At 43.9% G+C, this 27,855-nt stretch overlaps 1 protein-coding gene across 2 annotated transcripts in view; it reads left to right on the top strand.

The window, feature by feature from the left end:
- The first annotated feature begins 1,493 nt into the window (after window positions 1–1,493).
- Window positions 1,494–27,855, top strand: part of LOC139756824 (solute carrier family 22 member 7-like) — an 87,155-nt gene continuing 60,793 nt past the window's right edge. For both annotated transcript variants that reach the window (XM_071676645.1, XM_071676646.1), the window contains exons 1-2: window positions 1,494–1,962; window positions 17,444–17,534. In XM_071676645.1, the coding sequence (XP_071532746.1) occupies window positions 1,875–1,962; window positions 17,444–17,534 (179 nt within the window). In that variant the 5' untranslated portion in view covers window positions 1,494–1,874. The remainder of the gene's footprint in view (window positions 1,963–17,443; window positions 17,535–27,855) is intronic.

Below are 27,855 nucleotides of genomic sequence, written 5' to 3'. Positions count from 1 at the left end.
CAGTTGTTGTTCGCTGATGATAGCGCTGGTGGCTGATTCGGGTGAGAAACTGCAGAAGCTGGTGACTGAGTTTGGTAAAGTGTGTGAAAAAAGAAAGCTAAGAGTAAATATGAATAAGAGCAAAGTTATTAAGTACAGTAGGGTTGGGGGACGAGTCAAATGGGAGGTAAGTTTGAATGGAGAAAAACTGGAGGAAGTAAAGTGTTTTAGATATCTGGGAGTGGATCTGGCAGCGGATGGAACCATGAAAGCGGAAGTGAATCATAGGGTGGGGGAGGGGGCGAAAGTTCTGGGAGCGTTGAAAAATGTGTGGAAGTCGAGAACGTTATCTTGGAAAACAAAAATGGGTATGTTTGAAGGAATAGTGGTTCCAACAATGTTATATGGTTGTGAGGCGTGGGATATAGATAGAGTTGTGCGGAGGAGGGTGGATGTGCTGGAAATGAGATGTTTGAGGACAATATGTGGTGTGAGGTGGTTTGATCGACTAAGTGATGAAAGGGTAAGAGAGATGTGTGGTAGTAAAAAGAGTGTGGTTGAGAGGGCAGAAGAGGGTGTTTTGAAATGGTTTGGTCATATGGAGAGAATGGGTGGGGAAAGATTGACAAAGAGGATGTATGTGTCAGAGGTGGAGGGAACGAGAAGTGGGAGACCAAATTGGAGGTGGAAAGATGGAGTGAAAAACATTTTGAGTGATTGGGGCCTGAACATGCAGGAGGGTGAAAGGCGTGCAAGGAATAGAGTGAATTGGGACGATGTGGTATACCAGGATCGACGTGCTGTCAATGGATTGAAACAGAGCATGTGAAGCGTCTGGGGTAAACCATGGAAAGGTTTGTGGGGCCTGGATGTGGAAAGGGAGCTGTGGTTTCGGTGCATTATACATGACAGCTAGAGACTGAGTGTGAACGAATGTGGCCTTTGTTGTCTTTTCCTAGCGCTACCTCGCGCACATGCAGGGGAGGGAGTTTTCATTTCATGTGTGGCGGGGTGGCGATGGGAATGAATAAAGGCAGACGGTATGAATTATGTACATGTGTATATATGTATATGTCTGTGTGTATGAATATGTATACGTTGGGATGTATAGGTATGTATATGTGCGTGTGTGGACGTGTATGTATTTACATGTGTATGTGGGTGGGTTGGGCCATTCTTTCATCTGTTTCCTTGCGCTACCTCGCTAACGCGGGAGACAGCGACAAAGTATAATAAATTGATAAATAATATATATATATATATATATATATATATATATATATATATATATATATATATATATATATATATATATATATATATATATATATATATATATACACACAAGTAGATGTAATTGCGCAGATGCAGCTTGCAAATGACACTTACCACCAGCAGGAGCAGCAGCATGGAACACAGTGTGTGTCATGTTAAGGTTTGGTCTGGCTCACGAGGAAGCCCGCCAGCGATGCCAGTGTGTGTGTTTGTGTGTGTGTGCCGCAGTGCGGGTCGTCTCACGCCCAGGTATGGATCAGACTCAGGCTCTGTCTGGCTGAGTCACGAGGGAGTTCCCCTTCTCCCCGACACTATAGACACGGCGTGTGTGATTAAGATCGCCCCGTCCCTACTGATGGTGCGATAGTGCAGGAGGTAGTGTGTGTGTGTGTGTCACATGCCCAACACTGGGCGGTCTGAGGTGTGTCTTGTGTTGAGGAAGGAGGTGTACTTCTCCTCCACCTTAACTAAGCGCAGTAGTGTATCTGGAAGCAAACGTTTTCCCCTCCCCCGCCTCTTGTTTTTTTTCCTTTGATTCTCCGTCGTTGGATGAAGTACATGACTCGATATTTTCCACGAACGAACACTTGAGGGATCAATCTTTCCACGCGTGATCAATAATGCCTGGTGGCGACGACTTCGACGATCTACTGTCCGCCTTGGGATTCGGACGATGGCAGATCCCATCCCTCGTGGTGACAATACTTGGTGAGTACAATGCGTGAATGTGTCTTTTTTTTTTTCTTTTATAAAGTTCATTGTCCGTAAAGTCCAAGATCTGTGAGTGCATGCAAGGTTCATTCACCCCTACTGGTGGTCTTGGTTTGAGGGCATTAATGGCTTTTATCACACCTGCTTTTGGCCAGAGTTGGTGAATAACAGATGGCGATATGAGGCTTATAGGTGATTTCAATTGGCTCATCCACGCCATTTTAGTAACTAGATTTGTTTGTGAACTTGAATTACAAATCATACCTTCTAGTAAACAGTTGTTAAACACATGGATGTCTAGCTCATTCTTCCTAGTGGCTGAATTATATAAGTACACATATGGTTTGTCTGTTCGTCTTTTGCTTAGCAGACTTGCTCGTTCCGCACATGGCAAGTACACACCTGCTGGCCATCAATACTTGGTTGGTGACCAAAATGACAAAACTCCACCACACCTGCTGGTGTGCATGTGTCTAGTGAACCTTACACACTGGGACTTCGTCTCTGCTTATAAACAGATCCGCTGGGCATACACGAGTGGTCCACACCTGCTGTTGGTCAGATATGGTAGGTAGGGTACCCAACAACTGGACCACACCTGCTGGTGATTAGATGTGTTGGGTACGTAACACCAGCCCACACCTGCTGGTGATCAGATGTGTTGGGTATCTAACACCAGCCCACACCTGCTGGTGATCAGATGTGTTGGGTACCTAACCCCAGCCCACACCTGCTGGTGATCAGATGTGTTGGGTACCTAACACCAGCCCACACCTGCTGGTGATCAGATGTGTTGGGTATCTAACACCAGCCCACACCTGCTGGTGATCAGATGTGTTGGGTACCTAACACCAGCCCACACCTGCTGGTGATCAGATGTGTTGGGTACCTAACACCAGCCCACACCTGCTGGTGATCAGATGTGTTGGGTACCTAACACCAGCCCACACCTGCTGGTGATCAGATGTGTTGGGTACCTAACACCATCCCACACCTGCTGGTGATCAGATGTGTTGGGTGCCTAACACCAGCCCACACCTGCTGGTGATCAGATGTGTTGGGTACCTAAGCCAGCCCACACCTGCTGGTGATCAGATGTGTTGGGTACCTAACACCAGCCCACACCTGCTGGTGATCAGATGTGTTGGGTACCTAACACCAGCCCACACCTGCTGGTGATCAGATGTGTTGGGTGCCTAACACCAGCCCACACCTGCTGGTGATCAGATGTGTTGGGTGCCTAACACTAGCCCATACCTGCTGGTGATCAGATGTGTTGGGTATCTAACACCAGCCCATACCTGCTGGGGATCAGATGTGTTGGGTACCTAACACTAGCCCATACCTGCTGGGGATCAGATGTGTTGGGTACCTAACACCAGCCCACACCTGCTGGTGATCAGATGTGTTGGGTATCTAACACCAGCCCACACCTGCTGGTGATCAGATGTGTTGGGTATCTAACACCAGCCCACACCTGCTGGTGACCAGACATGTTGGGTACCTAACACCAGCCCACACCTGCTGGTGATCAGATGTGTTGGGTGCCTAACACCAGCCCACACCTGCTGGTGATCAGATGTGTTGGGTACCTAATACCAGCCCACACCTGCTGGTGACCAGACATGTTGGGTACCTAACACCAGCCCACACCTGCTGGTGACCAGACATGTTGGGTACCTAATACCAGCCCACACCTGCTGGTGATCAGATGTGTTGGGTACCTAACACCAGCCCACACCTGCTGGTGATCAGATGTGTTGGGTGCCTAATACCAGCCCACACCTGCTGGTGATCAGATGTGTTGGGTACCTAACACCAGCCCACACCTGCTGGTGATCAGATGTGTTGGGTACCTAACACTAGCCCACACCTGCTGGTGATCAGATGTGTTGGGTGCCTAACACCAGCCCACACCTGCTGGTGATCAGATGTGTTGGGTACCTAACACCAGCCCACACCTGCTGGTGACCAGACATGTTGGGTACCTAACACCAGCCCACACCTGCTGGTGATCAGATGTGTTGGGTACCTAACACCAGCCCACACCTGCTGGTGATCAGATGTGTTGGGTGCCTAACACCAGCCCACACCTGCTGGTGATCAGATGTGTTGGGTACCTAACACCAGCCCACACCTGCTGGTGACCAGACATGTTGGGTACCTAACACCAGCCCACACCTGCTGGTGATCAGATGTGTTGGGTGCCTAACACCAGCCCACACCTGCTGGTGACCAGACATGTTGGGTACCTAACACCAGCCCACACCTGCTGGTGGCCAGATGAGGTGTGTGCCCTCAGCTAGGCCACACCTGCCGGCGAACGCGCCTGGCTGCCTCGGCCGAGAGGGTCAGTGACTGTGAGGCATCAATCGATGTTGCCATCTGTAGATGGGCCTGCCTGATGGCCATACTGAGGGACGCGCGTAAACTCTGTTGTATTTTGTTCACTCATCAACACCCGTCCACCTCATTATAGTACTCAATACTACTCAAGTCCTGTGTACCTCATGAGAGCGCCTCATGCACTTCTTAAGACTCTCTTACCTCACTATATAGTGTCTTGTTCTCTCATTGAGATTTTCCTCCCTCATAATAGTATCTTGTGCACTCCTCAAGACACGCCTGCCTCATAATAAAGTTCTTGCACTCATCACGACTTTCTCACCTCACTACAATGTCTTGTGCACGTCTCATTGTGCCTACCTTATTATTGAGTCTTGTGTACCCATCACGACTCTCTTCCTTCGTTATGGTGACGTGTGCACTCCTCAAAATATGCTATCTACACTATGATGTTTTGTGCCCTAAAGCCTCTCTTACTTCACTGTGATGTATTGTGCACTTCTCTAGACCCGTATACCTCCATACATTGCCTTCAGCACTCGTTAAGTCTCTAATACCTCATTATAGTGTCTTGCGCACTTCTCCACACTCGTGTGCCTCATGATATTACTCTACCTCATTGAAGTGTCTTGTGCACCCCTCAAGACTCATCTACCTCACTGAAGTGCCTTGTGCACGCCTCAAGACTCGTTTAATTCACATAAGTGCCTTGTGCACTCGTCAAGACTCATCTATCACACTGAAGTGCTTTGTGCACTCCTCAAGACTCATCTATCACACTGAAGTGCTTTGTGCACTCCTCAAGACTCATCTACCTCATTGAAGTGTCTTGTGCACTCCTAAAGATTCGTCTAATTCATTTAAGTGCCTTGTGCACTCCTCAAAACTCATCTACCTCATTGAAGTGTCTTGTGCACTCCGCAAGACTCATCTACCTCACTGAAGTGCCTTGTGCACTCCTCAAGACTCATCTACCTCACTGAAGTGCCTTGTGCACTCCTCAGGACTCATCTACCTCACTGAAGTGCCTTGTGCACTCCTCAGGACTCATCTACCTCATTGAAGTGTCTTGTGCACTCCTCAAGACTCGTCTACCTCATTGAAGTGCTTTGTGCACTCCTCAAGACTCTTCTTCCCCAACATAGTGTCTTGTGCACTCCTCAAGACTCTCCTGTCTCCCAGTATCGTGTCTTGTGCACTCCTCAAGACTCTGCTACGCCCAACATAGTATCTTGTGCACTCCTCAAGACTCTCCTACGCCCAACATAGTATCTTGTGCACTCCTCAAGACTCTCCTACGCCCAACATAATGTCTTGTGCACTCCTCAAGACCCTCCTACGCCCAACATAGTGTCTTGTGCACTCCTCAAGACTCTGCTACGCCCAACATAGTGTCTTGTGCACTCCTCAAGACTCTCCTACGCCCAACATAGTGTCTTGTGCACTCCTCAAGACTCTCCTACGCCCAACATAGTGTCTTATGCACTCCTCAAGACTCTCCAGCCTCATTGATTATGTCCTTTGCACTCCGCACACTACAGCTATTTCTCCTCTCAAGCACTGGCTCCTCCAGTTTGAAGGCAGCTCTGTAGCCTCGCCACAATGTCCTCTACAACGAGGGACCCCTATTGCGAGATCCTCTCACAATGACGTGGTGGCGAAGGACCACGAGTCCACAAGTGGAAGATTTGATGGTATGAAAAGGTTAGGAAATGTTTCGGATTGTCTCATGTAGATATATGGTCCATTTGGAAGTTACGTGGCTTACGTTGCGACATGTCGAGTCGAGGGACGCAGCAATAGTTGAAGGCTGTCTGCGTCAGACGTCAAGAGGACGATGACGGGGCGACAGCTTAATTTTGAGGGGTCGTATTGCGACACATGATGATGACGACGTGGCAACACGTCGCCGGGGTGTGTTGTGACCCCATTACAAGGAGGAGGAGGGAAAGTAAATATACGATATGGAAAGAGAAAGAAATAAGGGCACTAAACCAGATGGAGGAACATACAGGAGAATACTGATTCAGGGAGAAATAGTATTCTGAGACCGTTAAAAAAAAAAAAAGGAAAAAGAATAGGCAGCACAGAATATAGATAGAAAGTAAAAGATACAAAAGAATGAAGGTAAAGATCGGTACATGGGTAAGGAGAGATGGAGGCAGAAAGTGAGCGTAGCAGCAACTTAGCGACGCTGATGCCAACACGATCTTGCTTCGCTGGGCAACTGTCGATGGACAACACAGCCTTGGGAACTGCTGAACTCATCACCCTCTGTGCAACAGCTTAACACCAACAAATAGAAGATCAAATCAAAGACTCTTCGTGGGATTTAGAGAAATCAATAGTCGACGAGAGAGAGAGAGAGAGAGAGAGAGAGAGAGAGAGAGAGAGAGAGAGAGAGAGAGAGAGAGAGGTATCCAATTCACCAGCAACCCATTTGTCTAATATTAATTGGCATCACCTTGTTCCATTAGCAAAGGTATAACGAGACGATACACAGGAAAGACGGACTGCGAATCTGTCTGAAGGTTAATTCTAAGCACTGGTGCTAACCTTTGCATCAGAGATCAATAAACCGACACTGTCAAGATATATTTAGACAGTGTACCGTTGCTTTTGAACGCACTAAAAGATAAGTACGCTCCTGATACCCTGTGTAAAGAAAAAAAAAAGACATCAGATCCTTTCTGCGATACAAGCAATTATGTTATAATCTACTTCAAATACGTTGACAGTAGTGGCATAGGTTGTCAAGCAGTTTAACTTGTAAAGTTGCAAGCAAATGATATAAATGTTCATAAGAAGTTAATGTATGTTTGACATTCAATGTGAAAAGTCTCTCTCTCTCTCTCTCTCTCTCTCTCTCTCTCTCTCTCTCTCTCTCTCTCTCTCTCTCTCTCTCTCTCTCTCTCTCGTAAAGTTAATCGCCTGACTTTCACCGTAAGTCGGTTTGTCGAAAAATTCCATAACTTAGAAAATGATGTTCCTGAACACAAGAAGAAATAAGATCTTCCTAAACCCTGCAGATTAAATAGAACACCTGAAATATAAAAAAAAATGTTCTAAAGGTTAATTTTTCTTCTTAGAATTCCCTTCTTTCATGACATTGAATCAATTGAAGAACGAGTAAAGAAATTTTCTGGTTTTCGTCTTGTAAACAAGAATCTAGAGGGGCTCGGTGTAAGACGTGGCTGGGGAGGGTACTAAACCAAACACATCCCGCCTCCCTCGCCAGGTTGCCGCATCGTACACAATCCTCCTCTCTGGCTTAACACCGGAAGGTCGTCAGCGACATTTGGACGCGACTCTCCACACGAACGATCAATTCATCGAATTTTTCCAGATTATCTCGGAGGACTTCAGAACAATTAAACTCATATTTCATCACGTGAGAAGAAATGGTAAATATGAGATGATATATTTCTTTTGATATACGCCATCGTGAGGATAAGGCTACTATAGCTTATTTATTGTGTTTGACATCTTTCAAGCTACTGTGGTTGGGAACGAACCGATTCAATTCCAAGATAACCGAAGAAATTAGGAATAAACTGTGTGTTCTGAGCCTCCAAACTACGACTCGTGTTAAGAAACTAAATCTCGACATCCACACACTTATTTACATACATCTAGACGCGAGTGAGGACACTGCTGGCGTCACCACAAAGGCTGGATATCAATAGAATTATCCCATCAACAGCAATTCCTTATGGCGCCGAGGAGTCGACATTGTGGCGACGAGAACCTAAGATTAAGTGGCCTGGGTGGGTCTGGTTAACACAGAGACAGGCGTGGGTGGGTCTGGTTACCACAGAGACAGGCGTGGGTGAGTCTGGTTAACACAGAGACGGGCGTGGGTGGGTCTGGTTACCACAGAGACAGGCGTGGGTGGGTCTGGTTACCACAGAGACAGGCGTGGGTGGGTCTGGTTACCACAGAGACAGGCGTGGGTGAGTGTGGTTAACACAGAGGCAGGTGCAACCTTGGAGCTGCGGTAGTCCTTCGATGGGGTCCTGGGATAATTGTCCCAGAATCCTTTCATGAAGTAAGTCCCAGGGTTGTACAGTAATAACATCCTTGAAGATATGGTAGGTACTGGTCTCATATCTCCTGCGTATCAATTGAAAGATTAAAGAATCCGGCCCGAAATCCTTATTGGTGATCAGGGAGAAGTGAAAGAAATTCTAAACATTTGAGAAAGTGAAAGTTGCGAGGAGTTTCCAATGCTTGGAAGGCAGCAGACGTGAGAGCAACGGGGAGATAAATTGACAAGTTCAGAGTGACCAGTCCTCTCTAAAGTGGACCTTCACGAAATGTATACTTCCAAGGAAAGGGTAAAGTCTGTGTCTTTTATGTTTGGGGGAAATAGACGAGCAAGGACCGGAGCTTCCTTAGAGGCACACTCCCTCAGGACTCAAGGAGTTATATCTTATGGGTTGACGCCATGTCCACCTGGAGATGGGAAAGTGATCGGTAGTGAAAACATAAATGATGGCATAGGTTCACTGAGGGGTAGATTGAGGCTGATGATTACATGCGGAATCACCCAAAGTTAAATCTCTTTTTTTTATTTAAATTAAGACGGCACGAGCAGCTGAGGCCCTAACCAAGGCTATCTCCTTTCATCGACCAACACCTAGGGTGGGTGAACAGCTGGGTTGACTGCAGCCCGACTGCCGTAATCAGATTCGAACCTATGTGCTCGACATTGGGCGGCCCGTGAATGCGTCACGGTCAAGAACGCAAACCGCTACACCATGGGAAATTTTTACAAATGAGAACGGTTTTATCCATTTGACAGTTAGATGTAGATTGATTAGGTCGGAAGAGAAGGGGAGAGACTGAGTTACAAAGTTATTGGAGATGTTTTTGGCTTAGGAAAAGATCTATCATCACTGATACTCCCATTTGTTCTTTTGTTCTCCTCGTACTATTCATCTCCTTCCAAAATAGTTTCTCATCCACCCTGAAGTTTACCGATAATTTTCTCTCCCCAGCTCTTGTTTCCTGTCTCTTTCAGCCCATTATCTTCCTTTTGTACGTTTCCCAGTAACTCGCACTCCTTTCCTGAGGGTAATACTCATGCAGCTCTTTTTTCTCTCACAATTATCTGAACTTCCTCATCCCGCTACTCGCTACCCTTCCTCACCTGCTTGTATTAAACCTCCCACATGCCACACACTTTTTTCTCGCATGCCAGTACTGGTTCCTTATATATATCTCCCACTCCTCACCCGCTCCCCTGTTAGCTCTTTCCTTTTGCCATTTTTCACCTACTCTCTCCTGGTATTTTCTCACACAAGCCTCTTTTCCAACCTCACCGACTTCTATGAGCCCCTTTCCGCCCAGTAGCCTTTCTTATTTTCCTGAATCCTCCACAAGCTTATATATATATATATATATATATATATATATATATATATATATATATATATATATATATATATATATATTAAGAATATATGGTGTGGGAGGCAAGTTGTTAGAAGCAGTGAAAAGTTTTTATCGAGGATGTAAGGCATGTGTACGTGTAGGAAGAGAGGAAAGTGATTGGTTCTCAGTGAATGTAGGTTTGCGGCAGGGGTGTGTGATGTTTCCATGGTTGTTTAATTTGTTTATGGATGGGGTTGTTAGGGAAGTAAATGCAAGAATCTGGAAAGAGGGGCAAGTATGAAGTCTGTTGGGGATAAGAGAGCTTGGGAAGTGAGTCAGTTGTTGTTCGCTGATGATACAGCGCTGGTGGCGGATTCATGTGAGAAACTGCAGAAGCTGGTGACTGAGTTTGGTAAAGTGTGTGAAGAAGAAAGTTAAGAGTAAATATGAATAAGAGCAAGGTTATTAGGTACAGTAGGGTTGAGGGTCAAGTCAATTGGGAGGTAAGTTTGAATGGAGAAAAACTGGAGGAAGTAAAGTGTTTTAGATATCTGGGAGTGGATCTGGCAGCGGATGGAACCATGGAAGCGGAAGTAGATCATAGGGTGGGGGAGGGGGCGAAAATCCTGGGAGCCTTGAAGAATGTATGGAAGTCGAGAACATTATCTCGGAAAGCAAAAATGGGTATGTTTGAAGGAATAGTGGTTCCAACAATATTGTATGGTTGCGAGGCGTGGGCTATGGATAGAGTAGTGCGCAGGAGGGTGGATGTGCTGGAAATGAGATGTATGAGGACAATGTGTGGTGTGAGGTGGTTTGATCGAGTAAGTAACGTAAGGGTAAGAGAGATGTGTGGAAATAAAGAGAGCGTGGTTGAGAGAGCAGAAGAGGGTGTTTTGAAATGGTTTGGGCACATGGAGAGAATGAGTGAGGAAAGATTGACCAAGAGGATATATGTGTCGGAGGTGGAGGGAACAAGGAGAAGTGGGAGACCAAATTGCAGGTGGAAAGATGGAGTGAAAAAGATTTTGTGTGATCGGGGCCTGAACATGCAGGAAGGTGAAAGGAGGGCAAGGAATAGAGTGAATTGGATCGATGTGGTATACCGGGGTTGACGTGCTATCAGTGGATTGAATCAGGGCATGTGAAGCGTCTGGGGTAAACCATGGAAAGCTGTGTAGGTATGTATATTTGCGTGTGTGGACGTATGCATATACATGTGTATGGGGGTGGGTTGGGCCATTTCTTTCGTTTGTTTCCTTGCGCTACCTCGCAAACGCGGGAGACAGCGACAAAGAAAAAAAAAAAAAAAAAATATATATATATATATATATATATATATATATATATATATATATATATATATATATATAGGGACAGGGGAAAAAGAATACTTCCCGCGTATTCGCTGCGTGTCATAGAAGGCGACTGAAAGGGGAGGGAGCGGGGCGCTGGAAATTCTCCCCTCCTGTTTATAATTTTCTAAAAGAAGGAACGGAGAGGTGGTCCAAGTGAGAATATACCCTCTAAGGCTCACTCCTCTGTTTTTAACGCTACCTCACTAACGCGGGATAAGGCGAATATGTATGAATATATATACATATATATATATATATATATATATATATATATATATATATATATATATATATATATATATATATATATATATATATATATATATATATATGGTGAGGTGCCTGAGGACTGGCGGAATGCTTGCATAGTGCCATTGTACAAAGGCAAAGGGGATACGAGTAAGTGCTCAAATTACAGAGGTATAAGTTTGGTGAGTATTCCAGGTAAATTATATGGGAGGATATTGATTGAGTGAGTGAAGGCATGTACAGAGCATCAGATTGGAGAAGAGCAGTGTGGTTTCAGAAGTGGTAGATGGTGTGTGGATCAGGTGTTTCATTAAAGAATGTATGTGAGAAATACTTAGAAAAGCAAATGGATTTGTATGTGGCATTTATAGATCTGGAGAAGGCATATGATAGAGTCGATAGAGATGCTCTGTGGAAGGTATTAAGAATATATGGTGTGAGGGGCAAGTTGTTAGAAGCAGTGAAAAGTTTTTATCGAGGATGTAAGGCATGTGTACGTGTAGGAAGAGAGGAAAGTGATTGGTTGTCAGTGAATGTTGGTTTGTGGCAGGGGTGCGTGATGTCTCCATGTTGTTTGATTTGTTTATGGATGGGGTTGTTAGGGAGGTGAATGCAAGAGTTTTGGAAAGAGGGGCAAGTATGCAGTCTGTTGTGGATGAGAGAGCTTGGGAAGTGAGTCGGTTGTTGTTCGCTGATGATACAGCGCTGGTGGCTGATTTGGGTGAGAAACTGCAGAAGCTGGTGACTGAGTTTGGTAAAGTGAGTGAAAGAAGAAAGCTGAGAGTAAATGTGAATAAGAGCAAGGTTATTAAGTACAGTAGGGTTGAGGAACAAGTCAATTGGGAGGTAAGTTTGAATGGAGAAAAAGCTGGAGGAAGTGAAGTGTTTTAGATATCTGGGAGTGGATTTGGCTGCGGATGGAACCATGGAAGCGGAAATGAATCATATTGTAGGGGAGGGGGCGAAAGTTCTGGGAGCGTTGAAAAGTGTGTGGAAGTCGAGAACGTTATCTTGGAAAGCAAAAATGGTCATGTTTGAAGGAATAGTGGTTCCAACATTGTTATATGGTTGCGAGACGTGGGCTATGGATAGAGTTGTGCGCAGGAGAGTGGATGTGCTGGAAATGAGATGTTTGAGGGCGATATGGAATGTGAGGTGGTTTGATCGAGTAAGTAATGAGAGGGTAAGAGAGATGTGTGGTTGAGAGAGCAGAAGAGGGTGTTTTAAAATGGTTTGGTCACATGGAGAAATGAGTGAGGAAAGATTGACCAAGAGGATATATGTGTCAGAGGTGGAGGGAACGAGGAGAAGTGGGAGACCATATTGGAGATGGAAAGATAGAGTGGAAAAGATTTTTAGTGATCGGGGCCTGAACATGCAGGAGGGTGAAAGGCGTGCAAGGAATAGAATGAATTGGAATGATGTGTTATACCGGTGTCGACGTGCTGTCAATGGATTGAACCAGGGCATGTGAAGCGTCTGGGGTAAACCATGGAAAGGTTTGTGGGGCCTGGATGTGGAAAGGGAGCTGTGGTTTCTGTGCATTATACATGACAGCTAGAGACTGAGTGTGAACGAATGTGGCCTTTGTTGTCTTTTCCTACCGCTACCTCGCGCACATGAGGGGGGAGGGGGTTGTCATTTCATGTGTGGCGGGGTGACGACGAGAATGAATTAGGGCAGACGGTATGAATTATGTACATGTGTATATATGTATAAGTCTGTGTGTATATATATGTATACGTTAAGATGTATAGGTAGGTATATGTGCTGTGTGTGGACATGTATGTATATACATGTGCATGTGGGTGGGTTGGGCCATTCTTTCGTCTGTTTCCTTGCGCTACGTCCACACGCGCAAATATTCATACCTATGCATCTCAATGTACACATATATATACACACACAGACATATACATATATACACATGTACATAATTCATACTGTCTGGCTTTTATTTATTCCCATCGCCACCCCGCAACACATGGAATATCATTCCCCTTCCCCCTCATGTGTGCGAGGTAGCGCTAGGAAAAGACAACAAAGGCCCCATTCGTTCACACTCAGTCTCTAGCTGTCAGGTAATAATGCACCGAAACCACAGCTCCCTTTCCACATCCAGGCCCCACAAAAACCTTTCCATGGTTTACCCCAGACGCTTCACATGCCCCGGATTAATCCATTGACAGCACGTCGACCCCGGTATACCACATCGTTCCAATTCACTCTATTCCTTGCACGCCTTTCACCCTCCTGCATGTTCAGGCCCCACTCACTCAAAATCTTTTTCACTCCATCTTTCCACCTCCAATTTGGTCTCCCACTTCTCTTCGTTCCCTCCACCTCCGACACATATATCCTCCTGGTCAATCTTTCCTCACTCATTCTCTCCATGTGACCAAACCATTTCAAAACACCCTCTTCTGCTCTCTCAACCACGCTCTTTTTATTTCCACACATCTCTCTTACCCTTACATTACTTACTCGATCCAACCACCTCACACCACATATTGTCTTCAAACATCTCATTTCCAGCAAATCCACCCTCCTACGCACAACTCTATCCATAGCACACGTCTCGCAGCCATACAACATTGTTGGAACCACTATTCCTTCAAACATACCCATTTTTGCTTTCCGAGATAATGTTCTCGACTTCCAAACATTTTTCAAGGCTCCCAGAATTTTCTCCCCCCCCCTCCCCCACCCTATGATTCACTTCCACTTCCATGGTTCCATCCGCTGCCAGATACACTCCCAGATATCTAAAACACTTTACTTCCTCCAGTTTTTCTCCATTCAAACTTACCTCCCAATTGACTTGACCCTCAACCCTACTGTACCTAATAACCTTGCTCTTATTCACATTTACTCTTAACTTTCTTCTTTCACACACTTTACCAAACTCAGTCACCAGCTTCTGCAGTATCTCACATGAATCAGCCACCAGCGCTGTATCATCAGCGAACAACAACTCACTCACTTCCCAAGATCTCTCATCCACAACAGACAGCATACTTGCCCCTCTTTCCAAAACTCTTGCATTCACCTCCGTAACAACCCCATCCATAAACAAATTAAACAACCATGGAGACATCACACACCCCTGCCGCAAACCTACATTCACTGAGAACCAATCACTCTCCTCTCTTCCTACTCGTACACATGCCTTACATCCTCGATAAAAACTTTTCACTGCTTCTAACAACTTGCCTCACACACCATATATTCTTAATACCTTCCATAGAGCATCTCTATCGACTCTATGATATGCCTTCTCCAGATCAATAAATGCTACGTACAAATCCATTTGCTTTTCTAAGTATTTCTCACATACATTCTTCAAAGCAAACACCTGATCCACACATCCTCTACCACTTCTGAAACCACACCTCTCTTCCCCAATCTGATGCTCTGTACATGCCTACACCCTCTCAATCAATACCTTCCCATATAATTTACCAGGAATACTCAACAAACTGTAATTCGAGCACTCACTCTTATCCCCTTTGCCTTTGTACAAAGGCACTATGCAAGCATTCCACCAATCATCAGGCACCTCAACGTGAATCGTACATACATTAAATAACCTCACCAACCAGTCAACAATACAGTCACCCCCTTTTTTAATAAATTCCACTGCAATACCATCCAAACCTGCTGCCTTGCCGGCTTTCATCTTCCGCAACGCTTTTACTACCTCTTCTCTGTTTGCCAAATCATTTTCCCTAACCCTCTCACTTTGCACACCACCTCGACCAAAACACCCTATATCTGCCACTCTATCATCAAACACATTCAACAAACATTCAAAATACTCACTCCATCTACTTTTCACATCACCACTACTTGTTATCACCTTCCCATTAGCCCCCTACACTGAAGTCCCCATTTGCTCCCTTGTCTTACGCACTTTATTTACCTCCTTCCAAAATATCTTTTGATTCTCCCTAAAATTTAATGATACTCTCTCACCCCAACTCTCATTTGCCCTCTTTTTCACCTCTTGCACCTTTCTCTTGACCTCCTGCCTCTTTCTTTTAAACATCTCCCACTCAATTACATTTTTTCTCTGCAAAAATCGTCCAAATGCCTCTCTCTTCTCTTTCACTAATAATCTTACTTCCTCATCCCACTACTCACTACCCTTTCTAATCAACCCACCTCCCACGCTTCTCATGCCACAAGCATCTTTTGCGCAAGCCATCACTGCTTCCCTAAATACATCCCATTCCTCCCCCACTCCCCTTACCTCCTTTGTTCTCACCTTTTTCCATTCTGTATTCAGTCTCTCCTGGTACTTCCTCACACAAGTCTCCTTCCAAAGCTCACTTACTCTCACCACTCTCTTCACCCCAACATTATCTCTTCTTTTCTGAAAACCCCTACAAATCTTCACCTTCGCCTCCACAAGATAATGATCAGACACCCCTCCAGTTGCACCTCTCAGCACATTAACATCCAAAAGTCTCTCTTTCGTGCGCCTGTCAATTAACACGTAATCCAATAACGCTCTCTGGCCATCTCTCCTCCTTACATACGTATACTTATGTATATCTCGCTTTTTAAACCAGGTATTCCCAATCACCAGTCCTTTTTCAGCACATAAATCTACAAGCTGTTCACCATTTCCATTTACAACACTGAACACCCCATGTATACCAATTATTCCCTCAACTGCCACATTACTCACCTTTGCATTCAAATCACCCATCACTATAACCCGGTCTTGTGTATCAAAACCACTAACACACTCATTCAGCTGCTCCCAAAACACTTGCCTCTCATGATTTTTCTTCTCATGACCAGGTGCATATGCACCAATAATCACCCATCTCTCTTCATCAACTTTCAGTTTTACCCATATCAATCTAGAGTTTACTTTCTTTCACTGTATCATATACTCCCACAACTCCTGTTTCAGGAGTAGTGCTACTCCCTCCCTTGCTCTTGTCCTCTCACTAACCCCTAACTTTACTACCGAGACATTCCCAAACCACCCTTCCCCTTTACCCTTTAGCTTCGTTTCACTCAGAGCCAAAACATCCAGGTTCCTTTCCTCAAACATACTACATATCTCTCCATTTTTCTCATCTTGGTTACATCCACACACATTTAGACACCCCAATCTGAGCCTTCGAGGAGGATGAGCACTCCCCGCGTGACTCCTTCTTCTGTTTCCCCTTTTAGAAAGTTAAAATACAAGGAGGGGAGGGTTTCTGGCCCCCCGCTCCCGTCCCCTTTAGTCGCCTTCTACGACACGCGAGGAATGCGTGGGAAGTATTCTTTCTCCCCTATCCCCAGGGATAATATATATATATATATATATATATATATATATATATATATATATATATATATATATATATATATATATATATATATGGTTACCGAATTCCTCTTGTTTGTGCCCACACTGCGAGTGAAAAGGCACCTTCGGCAAGGTTGTACTATCGTCATTTGACGAAAGGGGAAGTACAGCTTCGTGGAGTAGCTTCTTGCTCCAGAAGAAATCCATCATTTCCCTACTTCTGACTGTAGCGCAGCCTGCAATCTGCAAAATTCCCATAAAGGGGCTCCCCAGGTTATGTATAGTGATAGATATTTTACGATAATTCAGTTAACTAGATCTGTAGGTATCTCTGCATTTCTTCTGCGAATATTCCTCAGTGGACTTGTAATTTTGGATGATGAGGACTTCATTGGGAGTTTGAGAGCTATTTTCATAAGTTTTCAGTGAAATATGTTGAATTTTATGGATTCCTTGAAAAGAATCTAACAATTATCCCCTCTTCTTAAACTCCCTCTTCACCACTTGGTAAAATCAAATCTTACGAAACATGAATATGTTCTTTTTCATGAATGTATCTTAAAACTTTACCTTTCCTATAATCTCTTTTTTTTTGGAATATTTTTCAAAGCACTTGTATTGATATATTCAGATTTATTATAAAGTTTTATTGTAGATAGGTCTTCCTATTATTGCCAAACATTTCGGAGAATGTGTAGTGGACGAGGTTAGTTACGATGAAAGGGAAGTGTATAATGACTTTACACGGATGACACAGGCCTTACTCGCTATCATGTGGTTATCTTGTGACGCACTTGCCTCGCCTCTCGACCCATACTTTCCTTCTTTATCTCGCCAGCAATGTCGCAGTTCTCCGTCCATCTCATCGGTTCTCCACTCCTCGCTGCACCCCTGCCGTTCCGTTGTTCCACCCCACCGCTCAGTTCCAGGTAGGTGATGATTACCTTGCGTGCCGCCCAGCTTCAGGTGGGTGATGACCACGTACCTCTCACTTCAGTCAGCTTCAGGTAAGTCCTCACTAGTCATTTACACTGTTCCACCGTTCCACCCAGCCACGGACTGGTGAGCGTCCCAACGTTCCGCCGTCCCACTCATCCAGGGACGGTTGACCAGGTCCTATATGTTCCACCGTCCCGCCCAGCCTAAGGCCACTGCTTGCCTGATATGTTCCACTATTCCATCCAGCCAAACACGCCGTAAGTGGCGACCAGCTACCTTCCAATGATTCCCCGTTCCACCTAGATGGAAAAGGATGGTTATCAGATACTTTTTCACTGTTCCACCGTCCTACCCGTGACAAGGTAAGTGGTGACCAGATTCCTTTTCAATGTCTCATGGCCCCACCCAGGACGATGTCCCGCCCCGCCAATTAACTGGGTCGTAAAGTAGTACATTGCCACTGACCAAATGCCCACTTCCCTTGGGCCTCAGCCACATGAGGTATCAGTACAACACCCCCTGACCCAGTGCCTGTACGACCAAGACATCCTTACCTGTGTAGGCGCACGTAAGGTACAAACAGGCTCAGGTTCAGTCGCTGTGAGTAGGTTCGAGTGGTGTGGGTGTGGCTTCGAGAGTTTGAGGGGTGTGTGTGTGTGGCTGTGAGGTTTCGAGGGGTGTAGGTGTGGCTGTGAGGGTTAGAGAGGGTTTGGGTGTGGCTGTGAGGTTTCGAAGGGTGTGGGTGGGTGTGGCTGTGAGGGTTCGAGGGGTTTGGGTGTGGATGTGAGGGTTAGAGGGGGTTTGGGTGTGGCTGTGAGGGTTCGAGGAGTGTGGGTGTGACTGTGAGGTTGGCGGGAACGGCTGTGAAGGTGGTTAGGAGGACGGCGGGAGAGGTTATGAGCAAGTGAGGCTACAGTAAGAGTGATGGATGGAAGGAGTATTTTGGGCTCGAGGCTCGGGGGAGGTAATGGCCAAAAGCTGCAGCAAACAAGAACAAAATCTGGTGCAAAACAAAAGTGGAAACAAAAGCCTTTCTTCATAAGGGGACGGGAAGGGGTCTTTTTTTCAGTAAAATTGATCTCTTGTTCGGATCTGTTTTATCGATGAAGTAGTTAAAGAGTTAATATGTAAACTCTGATCCTAACGCAAAAGCTAATCTAAGTGGTTTGTACAATTCCAGGAATCCTTTTATGTTCATGCATGACATGCAGGGGTAACACGCCATGTTTTAACGGGTCGACAAAATAAGGATGGCTTTTGAAACTGAAAAAAAAAAAAGAAATTGTGGTCAGATTATCTCCAGTAGTAGATATGTGAAATTCTTATTTGTAGAGATGAACGTATTGCGTTGTTTTATATTTCTTCGAGAAAGTAATCCTTTTTAAACTCTGTAAGAATTAGTACCTCGACATTTCTTGAACTCAACTGCATGAGTTTGTCTATTTCACTATTGGAACGTCTGACCATATGACTCTCTTGTTGATGAGTTTGATTTATGAGTGGGCGAAAATCACATGTATTTTCCAGACTACATAAAGATGGGCCAGAAATCTTTTCCCATGGTTAAGAGGTTCCTTGTTGTCATATGTTATGGTTAAACTGATTGAAGTATTATGAGGTATCCAACCCCACCTTGTTCTTAAGTTCTTTTGTTATTAGTCATTATTATGCTACCTCTCTCTCCCCCATTCTGTAATTTCCTTCTTTTTCTTTCTTTCAAACTATTCGCCATTTCCCGCATTAGCAAGGTAGCGTTAAGAACAGAGGACTGGGCCTCTGGGTTAATATCCTCACCTGACCCCCTTCTCTGTTCCTTCTTTTGGAAAATTAAAAAAAAAAAACAAGAGGGGAGGATTTCCAGCCCCCCGCTCCCTCCCCTTTTAGTCGTCTTCTACAACACGCAGGGAATACATGGGAAGTATTCTTTCTCCCCTATCCCCAGGGGATATAATTTCCTATAGCTGCGTATTTTCAGCAGAGCGGCTGCCTGAATTCAGTAAACCGTTATTCATTTATCGGTTGAATAGGGTCTACCTTCTTCCAGTTCACATGTAGTTCTCCGCTGGAAACCTTCAAGATACTGTACACTAGATTCTCTTACGAAACCCCCCCAAGAACATTATGAACACAGTCGAGAGAGTTTGCCATGAAATCTGTGTAATACTTAGAAGGTAGTCGTTACGACAAAAACAGAGAGGCACTTAGCTTTTAGCTTAACGACCGTCGATCACTTAATGGTGTCACGAGCCTAGTTTTCTGATTTAGATGGAAAGCTATGGTTATAGCCAGTGACCCAGTTTTGGAAGAAGACGAGAAGAGATTAATCTGTTAATTCTGATGAGATTTGATTATCATGATCTTTGATCTTCACAGAACTTTTGGTTGCATGATGTGCATAACGAACTTACTGGCTTATGACATTAAATGTTGGACAACTCTAGTGCATAATTAAAGAAAACGAAATTTGTTTGTCCAGTTACGACACTACTAACCACTTTATATATCCTTCCGATAAGGGAAAATTGTACCAATAACTGATAAGTTAGAATAACAAAACAGTGTAGTAGTTCAAAAAATAACATTAATACAAATCATGAATTGCCATTAAAAAATCACTTTCGTCAGTTCCTGACGTGTCCTTCCTGCGTGTTCAGCTCCACCGCTTCAAAACATCATTCACTTCATCCCTTCCTACTGCCTCTTCTTCTGTCCCCTTCCAACCCTCTTCTTCCCTATTCCCTCCACTTCTGAGGCTTGCATCCTCTTGGTCAGTCTCGTCTCTTTCCTCCCGCAGGTCCAAACAGCTTCACCAAAACCTGCTCAGCTCCCTAACATACTTGGCTTACTGCCACACTCCTCCCCTCACAAGTGTCATTCCTAGGTCGATCGATTCGCCTCACACAACATACTGTCCTCAGGCATTTTACCTGAGATAGATCCATCCACATTCATACTTTTGGATTCAGGGCCTACGGCTCTCTCCCGTACACCACCGTCAGGACTACTATACCACGAAACATACCTATCGTTGCCCTCAAAGACAGTGACCTCTTTCGGCACACTCCTTAACGCACCCTGGTCTTTATGCCCCTCACCCACCCTATGGTTCACATCAGCTCCCTTCGTTCCATCCGCAGCTAAGTCCACTAACAGGTAGCTAAAACACTTCATTATCTCCAGGTTCTCTCAGTTCAAACTCATACACAGACTGAAGTCTCTTTTCCATGCTAAAACCTCATTACCTTTACTTTTGTTCCTCGTTTCTCACCAGCTCTAACTCAGATAACCAGTTTCTCATTCGAGTCTGCCACCAGAGCCGTGTCATCTGCTTTCAACAACTAACTCAACCCAAAAGAGATTCGCTTCCCAGCCCCCATTCCACACTCTCAAAAGACACCGTTCCTCTCTCCAAGACCCTCACTATACCTCCCTCGCTACTCGATCCATGAACAATGGCATTATACAGGCTTTGCTTTTGTCCTCATGGACCTCATCTTGAGCTGAAAATTAGCCAGTAACACTATCGCTTGTATGAATCTAAATTTGTTACATTGTACATTACTTTCAGTTTGGTTCCTGATTATCCCTGTACACTGCAAGAGTTCCCAACCTGTAGTACATTTACCCCTAGGGAGTACATTCGCATCTCAGGGGATCTGAGAGTATAACCATTGTGTACACTGCTGTACAGTGTTCACCAAAAGTAACGTAGAATATAAGCAATATAGAACACCATTACAAATCAAGGCAAGCTCTCCTCCCCCTTTCTTTCATGTTACAATGTTACAAGTATGTAAGTAGCACTTCAAAATTAATAGACTCATAACAATCATTCTAGCCTAGCCTCTCTAGAGATTCATATGAAGGTAGCCATCAGCTCTTTGCTTCAGTTGCCCACAAGAACCAGTCGTGTGAGGTTCGCTGGTGTCATTTGTGAGCAAGGCTGCGTTAAAAAAAAGTCATGTGAAACGTACTCATATTTGTCAATTACTTTTATCACTTCTCACATAAACATTTATATGTAGTTATATGCGCCAGGAGGTATTGTTTTTGCTGACGTTCAATTATATATATATATATATATATATATATATATATATATATATATATATATATATATATATATATATATATATATATATATATATATATATGTGAGAAATACTTAGAAAAGCAAATGGATTTGTATGTAGCATTTATGGATCTGGAGAAGGCATATGATAGAGTTGATAGAGATGCTCTGTGGAAGGTATTAAGAATATATGGTGTGGGAGGCAAGTTGTTAGAAGCAGTGAAAAGTTTTTATCGAGGATGTAAGGCATGTGTACGTGTAGGAAGAGAGGAAAGTGATTGGTTCTCAGTGAATGTAGGTTTGCGGCAGGGGTGTGTGATGTCTCCATGGTTGTTTAATTTGTTTATGGATGGGGTTGTTAGGGAGGTGAATGCAAGAGTTTTGGAAAGAGGGGCAAGTATGAAGTCTGTTGGGGATGAGAGAGCTTGGGAAGTGAGTCAGTTGTTGTTCGCTGATGATACAGCTCTGGTGGTTGATTCATGTGAGAAACTGCAGAAGCTGGTGACTGAGTTTGGTAAAGTGTGTGAAAGAAGAAAGTTAAGAGTAAATATGAATAAGAGCAAGGTTATTAGGTACAGTAGGGGTGAGGGTCAAGTCAATTGGGAGGTGAGTTTGAATGGAGAAAAACTGGAGGAAGTGAAGTGTTTTAGATATCTGGGAGTGGATCTGGCAGCGGATGGAACCATGGAAGCGGAAGTGGATCATAGGGTGGGGGAGGGTGCGAAAATTCTGGGAGCCTTGAAGAATGTGTGGAAGTCGAGAACATTATCTCGGAAAGCAAAAATGGGTATGTTTGAAGGAATAGTGGTTCCAACAATGTTGTATGGTTACGAGGCGTGGGCTATGGATAGAGTGGTGCGCAGGAGGATGGATGTGCTGGAAATGAGATGTTTGAGGACAATGTGTGGTGTGAGGTGGTTTGATCGAGTAAGTAACGTGAGGGTAAGAGATATGTGTGGAAATAAAAAGAGCGTGGTTGAGAGAGCAGAAGAGGGTGTTTTGAAATGGTTTGGGCACATGGAGAGAATGAGTGAGGAAAGATTGACCAAGAGGATATATGTGTCGGAGGTGGAGGGAACGAGGAGAAGAGGGAGACCAAATTGGAGGTAGAAAGATGGAGTGAAAAAGATTTTGTGTGATCGGGGCCTGAACATGCAGGAGGGTGAAAGGAGGGCAAGGAATAGAGTGAATTGGAGCGATGTGGTATACCGGGGTTGACGTGCTGTCAATGGATTGAATCAGGGCATGTGAAGCGTCTGGGGTAAACCATGGAAAGCTGTGTAGGTATGTATATTTGCGTGTGTGGACGTATGTATATACATGTGTATGGGGGTGGGTTGGGCCATTTCTTTCGTCTGTTCCCTTGCGCTACCTCGCAAACGCGGGAGACAGCGACAAAGCAAAAAAAAATATATATATATATATATATATATATATATATATATATATATATATATATATATTTATATATATATATATTTTTTGCTTTGTCGCTGTCTCCCACGTTTGCCTGGTAGCGCAAGGGAACATGTATATACATACACGTCCACACACGCAAATATACATACCTATACATCTCAATGTACACAAATATATACACACACAGACACATACATATATACCCATGCACACAATTCACACTGTCTGCCTTTATTCATTCCCATCGCCACACCGCCACACATGGAATACCATCCTCCTCCCCCCTCATGTGTGCGAGGTAGCGCTAGGAAAAGACAACAAAGGCCCCATTCGTTCACAGTCTCTAGCTGTCATGCAATAATGCCCGAAACCACAGCTCCCTTTCCACATCCAGGCCCCACACAACTTTCCATGGTTTACCCCAGACGCTTCACATGCCCTGATTCAATCCACTAACAGCACGTCAACCCCGGTATACCACATCGATCCAATTCACTCTATTCCTTGCCCGCCTTTCACCCTCCTGCATGTTCAGGCCCCGATCACTCAAAATCTTTTTCACTCCATCTTTCCACCTCCAATTAGGTCTCCCACTTCTCCTCGTTCCCTCCACCTCCGACACATATATCCTCTTGGTCAATCTTTCCTCACTCATTCTCTCCATATGCCCAAACCATTTCAAAACACCCTCTTCTGCTCTCTCAACCACGCTCTTTTTATTTCCACACATCTCTCTTACCCTTATATTACTTACTCGATCAAATCACCTCACACCACACATTGTCCTCAAACATCTCATTTCCAGCACATCCACCCTCCTGCGCACAACTCTATCCATAGCCCACGCCTCGCAACCATACAACATTGTTGGAACACTATTCCTTCAAACATACCCATTTTTGCTTTCCGAGATAATGTTCTCGACTTCCACACATTCTTCAAGGCTCCCAAGATATATATATATATATTTTTTTTTTCTTTTTTCATACTATTCGCCATTTCCCGCATTAGCGAGGTAGCGTTAAGAACAGAGGACTGGGCCTTTGATGGAATATCCTTATCTGGCCCCCTTCTCTGTTCCTTCTTTGGAAAAAAAAAAAAAACAAGAGGGGAGGATTTCCAGCCCCCCCCCCGCTCCCTTCCCTTTTAGTCGCCTTCTACGACACGCAGGGAATACGTGCGAAGTATTCTTTCTCCCCTATCCCCATGGATATATATATATATATATATATATATATATATATATATATATATATATATATATATATATATATATGTTTTCAAACTATTCGCCATTTCCCGTGTTAGCAAGGTAGCGTTAAGAACAGAGGACTGGGCCTCCGAGGGAACATCCTCACCCGGCTCCCCTCTCTGTTCCTTCCCTTGGAAAATTAAAAAAAAAAAAAAGATATATATATATATATATATATATATATATATATATATATATATATATATATATATATATATTTTTATACTTTGTCGCTGTCTCCCGCGTTTGCGAGGTAGCGCAAGGAAACAGACGAAAGAAATGGCCCAACCCCCCCCCCCCATACACATGTACATACACACGTCCACACACGCAAATACACATACCTACACAGCTTTCCATGGTTTACCCCAGACGCTTCACATGCCTTGATTCAATCCACTGACAGCACGTCAACCCCTGTATACCACATCGCTCCAATTCACTCTATTCCTTGCCCTCCTTTCACCCTCCTGCATGTTCAGGCCCCGATCACACAAAATCTTTTTCACTCCATCTTTCCACCTCCAATTTGGTCTCCCTCTTCTCCTCGTTCCCTCCACCTCCGACACATATATCCTCTTGGTCAATCTTTCCTCACTCATTCTCTCCATGTGCCCAAACCATTTCAAAACACCCTCTTCTGCTCTCTCAACCACGCTCTTTTTATTTCCACACATCTCTCTTACCCTTACGTTACTTACTCGATCAAACCACCTCACACCACACATTTTCCTCAAACATCTCATTTCCAGCACATCCATCCTCCTGCGCACATCTCTATCCATAGCCCACGCCTCGCAACCATACAACATTGTTGGAACCACTATTCCTTCAAACATACCCATTTTTGCTTTCCGAGATAATGTTCTCGACTTCCACACATTTTTCAAGGCTCCCAAAATTTTCGCCCCCTCCCCCACCCTATGATCCACTTCCGCTTCCATGGTTCCATCCGCTGACAGATCCACTCCCAGATATCTAAAACACTTCACTTCCTCCAGTTTTTCTCCATTCAAACTCACCTCCCAATTGACTTGACCCTCACCCCTACTGTACCTAATAACCTTGCTCTTATTCACACTTACTCTTAACTTTCTTCTTCCACACACTTTACCAAACTCAGTCACCAGCTTCTGCAGTTTCTCACATGAATCAGCCACCAGCGCTGTATCATCAGCGAACAACAACTGACTCACTTCCCAAGCTCTCTCATCCCCAACAGACTTCATACTTGCCCCTCTTTCCAGGACTCTTGCATTTACCTCCCTAACAACCCCATCCATAAACAAATTAAACAACCATGGAGACATCACACACCCCTGCCGCAAACCTACATTCACTGAGAACCAATCACTTTCCTCTCTTCCTACACGTACACATATATATATATATATATATATATATATATATATATATATATATATATATATATATATATATATATTTGTTTTTCCGTCAGCAGGATTTTTTTGATGAAGGCTCCAGCCATGGACAAAAGTCTACATCAAGGCCGGACCTTAATTGGATTATAGAGAGGATTATGAAACTGAGACAGTTTATAAGTCGAATCGCTTTCGACTCGACTCTGTCATGTAAGGATACAGAGCTAGAACCACCCTAAATGTGAGAGCAGCACTCCATACAAGGACGAATCAATCCCTTGTATAAACGGAGCAAGTGTTCAGAAGAGAAGTTTCGACATCTAAACAGGACACCCCTTTTTTAAAGGCAGACTCAGCTATTCTCGTCATGTGAGGTTTCCAAGACTGAGTGAATGTTACGGTATTACTAAGTATGTTCATTTAGTCAAGAAGTGGAATTACAGAACCGTCAAAGAAGTGAGTTTCCAGGAGTTTTCGATAGACAGATGGGTAGCAATTGGACATTGGAGGCACCAAACTAACAAGATTTTGTGTACCCCACTGAGATATCCTGTCCAAGTCTGAGCTTATTGAGTGAGAGAAGAGGGAGCAGAATTGAAGGATATGGATGAATGCAGTGTTTATTGGTCAGTGTATGGGTGCAATGGATCATTTGTGAAGGAGAGGAAATCGTAAAAGAAAGAAAAAAAGTGAAGGGGACAGGACAGAACCTTGAGGGACACCAATGTTGATGGAGAAAATGGGGAGGCTGATCCATCGACATCTACAGAGATAGATCGGCCGGAGAGGAAGCTAGATATGAAGGAGCAAAGTGAGGGACGAAAGCCAAAAGAGGGGAGCTTAGAAATGAGACCCCGATGCTACACCTTGTCAAAAGCCTTAGATGTGTCAAGGCCAACTACATATGACTCCCCAAAATCTTTCAGGAATGATGACCAGACATTAGCAAGATAGGAAAGATCACAAGGGGATCTCGCCTTAAGGAAGCCGTACTGGTGATCAGAGAGAAGACTGTGTTTTTCGAGGTGTTTAAGGATATGGGAGTTGAGGGAGGATTCAGACTTTGGATATAGTAAATATCAAAGCAGTAGGACAATAGTTAAAGGGATCAGAACGGTCACCCTTCTTAGGAATGGGATGTATCAAATGTTTCTAGGGAGCAAATGAAAGTAAAGTTTGCAATCAAGATAAGACTACTAAGCATACATACAATGCTATATATATAAGATTGGCAAGCAAAAAATTACGTAGTAGAATCAAACGAGACATTTTTAAATACGGGAAGAGAATAAAAATACGGAATAGATTAACCTTGAATTTTGAACTATATTTTGTCTTTATTACTCTCAGATATTCAAGTTTAGGACTAAGAATTTTGTTACTTATATCTTAACAACAGTCATTGCATGCTAAGAAAAAAAATTATTTCCTCCAATTATGATTCTCGTTGAGTCGGTCGAATGAGTTACCACTTAGCGTATTTCATCCACAGACAACAACAACCACCACACTCGACCCTCTCTCTCTCTCTCCAAACATGTACATAAACACAATCATAAATACATTTGTTATTAATCAAGAAAATTCAGTGTCCTCACATTTGTTTTAGTTATTGATAATAAACTTACATTTTCTTTCTTCGACTTACACTTGGGATCTACATCCCTAATAAGCAATGGTATTGATATTCCACAGTGTGTACTTTGTCAAAACACAATGGGTAATGATTCAGTGAAGCCAAGCCTTCTCACTCGACATCTGGAGAAACCTCATCTGAAATTCAAAGGCAAAGATCTTAACTTTTTCAAGCGTAAATAAGCAGTGCTCAAGAAGCGACTGGCTCCAAGTGGTAGTATCTTCCAACAAATCATTGCAGAAGTGAAGGCATCCTATGAAGTTTCACTATGGTACTTTAGGTTTCAGAGATATTGGCAATTATTCCAGCCATTTCATCTTCATCAATAGTAAATGCAGGCTGAATAGGAGCTTCTTTGAGCAATGGAACTGTAAACTTCATTGTATTTAGAAATGGAATGGCATCCTCTATGCAGTTGCTGCTCACAGACGTATGCAGCCTTAACTGCATTTAAAAAAATTAGGTCAGTGGAAGTATTGTTCCCACTTGCATTACTTTTTGAAATGAAAATATATCCTTTATAAAACAATAATGCTTGCCTAAATTATCT

The sequence above is a fragment of the Panulirus ornatus genome, chromosome 23, assembly GCF_036320965.1.
Source record: "Panulirus ornatus isolate Po-2019 chromosome 23, ASM3632096v1, whole genome shotgun sequence".
NCBI lineage: Eukaryota > Metazoa > Arthropoda > Malacostraca > Decapoda > Palinuridae > Panulirus > Panulirus ornatus.
This window is presented reverse-complemented; position numbering and strand designations above follow the sequence as displayed.